The sequence below is a fragment of the Mus pahari genome, chromosome 13, assembly GCF_900095145.1.
Source record: "Mus pahari chromosome 13, PAHARI_EIJ_v1.1, whole genome shotgun sequence".
NCBI classification, from domain to species: Eukaryota; Metazoa; Chordata; class Mammalia; order Rodentia; family Muridae; genus Mus; species Mus pahari.
The window spans coordinates 95251269-95257246 of record NC_034602.1 but is presented as its reverse complement, the minus strand read 5'-3'; the positions used below and the strand labels follow the sequence as shown (position 1 = coordinate 95257246).

The 5978-nt window shown below is 43.1% G+C and overlaps 1 protein-coding gene across 1 annotated transcript in view; it reads right to left on the bottom strand.

The window, feature by feature from the left end:
* Window positions 1-5978, bottom strand: part of Brdt (bromodomain testis associated) — a 57540-nt gene that overhangs the window by 5596 nt on the left and 45966 nt on the right. The window contains exons 16-18 of the mRNA XM_021210665.2: window positions 3467-3564; window positions 2435-2640; window positions 1586-1766 (exon numbers count right to left, since the gene is read on the bottom strand). Of these exons, the coding sequence (XP_021066324.1) occupies window positions 1586-1766; window positions 2435-2640; window positions 3467-3564 (485 nt within the window). The remainder of the gene's footprint in view (window positions 1-1585; window positions 1767-2434; window positions 2641-3466; window positions 3565-5978) is intronic.

Sequence of the window (5978 nt, the reverse complement as noted above, 5' to 3'; positions counted from 1 at the left end):
AAAAAAAAAAAAAGAAATGGTTTGTTTAAAAAAAAAAAGAAAGAAAACAAAAGCAACAGGTGCTCTCAGGTATGCAGGGTGCTCTAAGGAATGCTGGGAACAGAAATTAGTAAAGACATTATGGAAATCCGTCTGGATGGTCTTCAAAAAGAAACTAAAAATACACACCCTGCCATTCCTGGGCACACACCCAGAGGAATCAGCATCAGTAGATAGCAGACACCTGAATATCCACCACATTTACTGTGGCACTATTCACAAGTTAGGTGCTCATTAACAGATAGATAAAATTTGTCACATATATACCTATATCTATAATGGAGTATCCCTCAAGTGTTAAGAAGAGTGAATTCGAGTGTGGGCAGGAAAATAATAGGACTGAAAATCATCATGTCCAGCAAAATACACCAGACTCAGAAAAGAAAGAATGGATTGTGTGGAAGCTTGATTTCTGTGAAAGTCACAAGAATAGAAGGGGAACTATTTGACAAAAAGGCTCATGGGAAAGGCTTCAGTCAAGAGTATGTTGTGGGATGTGAATATGACCAACACATATTCATAATGAACCCAGTTATAATTTACACATAGTAATAAAACATACAGACTCGGAAGGTACAACATACTGTGGACGTGTGTGTGTGTGTGTGTGTGTGTGTGTGTGTGTGTGTGTGTGTGTGAGAGGTGGGGTCTCTCACTAGAACCCAGAGCTCATTGCTGGTTCTCGTGTCTAGCCAGCCACCTGCTCTGCTGATTCTTGTCTCCACCTTTCCAGTGTCGAGATTACAGGCTCAATGCTCACCCTGCATTTAGGTAGGTTCTTGGGATCTGCACTCTAGCTTCATCCTTGCACAGCAAGTGTGTGCTTTACCCACTGAGCCATCTCTCCAGCCCCACACTACGGACTTAGGGAGCTCACGGTTCCAGTGATGTGCTGGTACTGACGGTGCTGTTCAAGTCTGTCTCCTCTGAGCATGGCAGACTGCCATTTAAAATCAGAGCAGCAGCTTTATACACATGGGACCCTCACAAGAATGGGAGGAGGCTCAAAGGTCTATGAGACACTTCCCCTCCCTGGGGATACAGAAGCAGTTAACTGTTAGAGATGAGAAAGACTCCAGTGTACAGATGCCTAAAAGCTGCCATGTTTCTATACATGACCCCTCACCCCCACTTGCTCCTGTAACAACTCCAGTTTCACTCATGGGTTTACCAAGCGAGATTTGCCTGGAATGGTGTTTTTAGATTGGAGGACACAGACGTTTCATGCAATACTTGACACAGGCAGGACCATGATAGTACCAAGTGCAGTTGCACTGGCCCTGTGAATGACAGACTCTGAAGTTGAATCACCTCACTCTGTGCTATTGAGGTGAGTTGTATGCTGTGTACTGTCACCCTGAGAAACACTGGCCAGGAAGACAAGCCATGTCTGACTGCTCTGAGCTTTCTAAGGGCAGTAATGGTCAGCAGTGATTCCCCCACTCACACGCCAGTCGCTTCCTTTTCTTAGGCCTAGTGAGCTAGTACTCACTGCTTCTCTAGTACTCACTGCTTCTCTAGTACTCACTGCTTCTCTAGTACTCACTGCTTCTCTTCTCCTGCGCTCTTGCTCTTTCTCCCTCGCTAAATTCCGGTCTTTGAGAAGCCAGAGCTTGCTTATGTCTTGAGCTTCTGATGGTGGCTGCTGGTCACTCGGCTCTTCTTCAGGAGACTTATCTTGCACTTTATTTGATAAAGATTCTAGAGTCAATCCACTTCCAGGCTCCCTTAAAGAAATAGAATGGCTCAAAATAGGTTTCAAGTTCCTTAACCTTTTTATTATAATGACATGATTAAACAACTACAGAAAGCCATGTCCTGGGTTCCCGGCTCTCAAGGCATCCTTCTTGCCTTCCCTTTTTCCTCCTTTCTTGACAGGACATATGTGGCCCCTATGTAGCTAAGGATGACCTTGAACTTCTTATCTTCCTGCCTTCCCCTTGTTGGGATTACAGTCAAGTACTACCATACCAGGGATCAAATCTAGGACCTCAGACATTACTAACTGAGCTATACACAAATCCAAACCCCTGAACTTTACTTCTGAATGACAAGTTTTACATGGGGCAATCTATATTAACAACAAAAAGGAAAGAAAACCGTGGCCCTGCACACAACATAGCATTGTCTTCCTACAGTAGAATGGAAACGCTCGGAAGACAGTTCAGGGAAATATATAATTATTATAATTTGGTAACATTTACAAATTTACTAGCTTGATTTCTTTGCTATTTCTGTCTTCTCCTAAATAGATACAATAATTTAGAGAAATTCTAATAAGCTACACTTTTTTTGTAAGGACAATTTGTTGTGTGTTCTACTAGACAACTGAATCACAGTAAGTTGACAAACTGCCAGCCTCCCACAGCCTTATTAACACCAGTAAGTCACAGACCTCTGATTTTCTTGAGATACTTTTGGGTCCTTCACATTGTGCTCCAGGTGTTTCCGCATCTGCTCCTGTGTCCGGGCCTTTACTTCCTTTTCTATTGCAGCTTTTCTAAACTGGTTGAAAAGCTCATCTGAAGATTTCAGAACACTTGATGCTTTCACTGGCTTCCCTAAACTTTTCCAAGAGTCTGCATTTTTAATCTTTATATCCTAAAATGACAAATATTGATTCAGCCTATGTTAGATGTCAAACAGATTTTGGAAGGAAAATGATATCTTCTGACTTGGTAATAGAGCAGGCTTAGGTTGTAAAAGCCTTCATGGACTTCAACTTTACTTGGGGAAAACGGATATTTAAACTCTATTTTTTTTTTAATTTATTTATTTATGTAAGTACACTGTAGCTGTCTTCAGACACTCCAGAAGAGGGCGTCATATCTTGTTACGGATGGTTATGAGCCACCATGTGGTTGCTGGGATTTGAACTCCAGACCTTCGGAAGAGCAGTCGGGTGCTCTTACCCACTGAGCCATCTCACCAGCCCATTTAAACTCTATTTACCTAAGATCAAACTAAAACACCAAGGTTCTAAATAGTTTCAATGTAGTTTACTTCTGCATGTTAACAGGGTCAACTGCTAGGTGTTTTGTCCAGACAATTATCTTAAGAAACAGTGAAGCTGAGCTTATGCTCTGAGGACTTCTAAGGAGGAAGAAAAGAAACAGTGTATTCAACATTTAAAGATTTGTCTCTAAGGCCTGGAATAGGGCCTCACAGTTACAGTTTCCCAAACACCTAGAAGGCAAGAGCTGCCAGTGCACTCTGAATGAGGAGGGGCTCTTCTGCAGACCAAAGGACAGCTCCACACCACTGCTACACACAAGCAAGAGATTCATCACCACAGCTTGGAGATACACAAGCAAAAGTTTGGCTTAGGGATCTAATCTTATTTAAGTTAGTGTTTAACAATCTTCCACATAACTCATGTTAAATCTCAGGTCCTCTCAACACTTGAGAACAATCACAACATTTTTACCTTCTGCACAGGAGCATGACATTCTGGCTCCAGCACTGTGAGGCTCTCAGCAGAGGTGTGTACCACAGGAGGGTCATGCAATACTCGCTTGCAATCACCTAGAAGCACATACTCTTTAGAAAGGAATAATACAAATACTTCAGGGTACTTATCTGGAGTTTAAGTTTCTTTTTCCTTCCATGTCAGACATCATTAAAATAAAATAGCCAGATATAGTAGCGCATGCCTTTGATCCCAACAGTCAAGAGGCTGAGGCAGGAGGGTAATAAGTTCAAGGTATGCTTGTACTACTTATAAGATCCTGATTAGGGAAAAAGAAGAAAACAAAATAAGGAGACACACACACATATGTATGTCTATGTACATATATATGTATATATATATGGAGTAAGTAAAATAAGTTTCTATACATCCTTATTACGGTATCTGTTGGGTTATATTATAAAAGTAAACATTTCTCACTTGATGTGGCCTTTGGTGGTTGTTGTTGTTGTTGTTGCTGTTGTTGTTTTCTATCTTTGTTTTGGAACCATGGGGGGTTGACAGACCATGATGTTAAGCAGGCCTGTTCTCATGGTGTGGAGCTCTAAAGTCTGTAGACTGGTTTCAGCTCCAGAGGTAGATCTGGATTAGGCTGCCAGTCATACCAATTCTGCTTTTTCCCTGGTAAGCCAATGAAAGGCTTCCAGGGAGGCAGGACACGACACTGTTTCGACAACCCATGTGAAAATAAAAATGTAGAGCCTAGGGTAATACATACTATAATACCAACCTACCAGGCAGAATGTGCCAACTGGTGCTGTGATTGGTACGGGGGTGACCAACAGCTTTCTGACTGTATCTACGGTCTGTTCTATAGGAGGAACTCATACCTTGCAGTATAAACTTGGTCAAAAGCTCATGGCTGGGGATATCAAAGATCATAGAGGAGAACCTACTGATATTTTGTTAAATGGTCATAATGTCTTCACATTATTTATGTTTTTATGCACAGATATGTGCTCTCAATCTTGGTCAGAAAATCCTTTTGTAGTGGGCAGCAATGCAGAAAGACATGTAACTGTTCAAAGTGCTGAGAATGCATGACTCTGAGTGCTCAGCTCTAAATGGGACACATGCCAATTTCCCTCTCAGGGAGCACCACAGAAGAGGTAGTGACAGGGATAGGACAGGACATGGAGGTTGCCTTCATGGCTCACAGTGGTTATCTGAACAAGATCAAGCTGATCAGCATTTCATCATGGAGAATAGGAGCTCACAAGCCCCACCCCTGGCTGAGGAGCTCACAAGCCCCATCCCTGGCTGAGGAGCTCACAAGCCCCACCCCTGGCTGAGGAGCTCACAAGCCCCACCCCTGGCTGAGGAGCTCACAAGCCCCATCCCTAGCTGCGGAGCTATTGGCAGTTGATGGCTGCTGGGGATAGAGTCCTTGTTTGTTTGGCAATATGGCTACTGATGGGTTTCCCGGGCTGTAGTGGAGGCTCTACATCAGTGTGCATCCCATAGCAATCAGCACTGACTGGGCTCTGTGGATTTGGTTTTTAATAGAAGAGGAGGATATGAAATTGTGAGGAGGCATGCAGGGAGAGGTTCAAGTGGAGTTGGAGGGGATGTGACAGGACAGAGATACAAAATATAACAATCCCATTTGAACTCTCATCAGTATTGATTGGTTGATTAAAGAAGAAAAAGCAAAATTAGCTGACTCAAACTCATAAAAATGCTGTGGGAATGTGGATCTAAGCTTCTACCTCCCTTCAGTCCCTTGACTAAATCACGTTTGTCTTCAAGCTGAGGTTAGGGGAGATCTAGAAATAGAACAGAGAGAGAATGTGACACTGTCAGAGGAGGTGTGGGTTAAAGAACAGATCTTAATTTTTAAACCCTGGACAGCCCAACACACCCAAACTTCACAAGACCCTGGACACCCAACACTCGTGCACTTCTTAGGCTCACGTGGGATGGAAAGCAAAGTGTAGAACTATATCCCCTCTGAGCTGCCACCAGACTTAGGCAGGAAGGAGAGTCTGTGTGGGAAGTAAAAACTCTAGCATGATTCTCAACTTGTTGATAAGAGGTAACAGTGTTGTTATCACTAAATAAAACGGGAAGATTAAAATCTGGATGTTGAAAGGCTGTAGAGATGGCTCAGCTGTTAAAAAGCACTGGCTGTTCTTCCAGAGGATTGGGACTCAGTTCCCATCACCCACACAGTGATGTACAACCATCTATAACTCTAGTTCTAGGGGATATGACCCTGTCTTCCAGCCTCTGTGGGCTTCAGGCATGTACATGGTGCATAGACAAACATGCAGACAAACACACACATGACATAAGAATTAAAATAATAAGTAAAACCCTTTTTAAAATCTGGGGATTGAAAAGTGGGAATGTGGCCAGGCGTGGTGGCGCTTGGGAGACAGAGGCAGGTGGATCTCTTGAGTTTGAGGCCAGCCTGATCTACAGAGTGAGTTCCAGGACAGCCAGGGATATACAGAGAAACCCTGTCTTG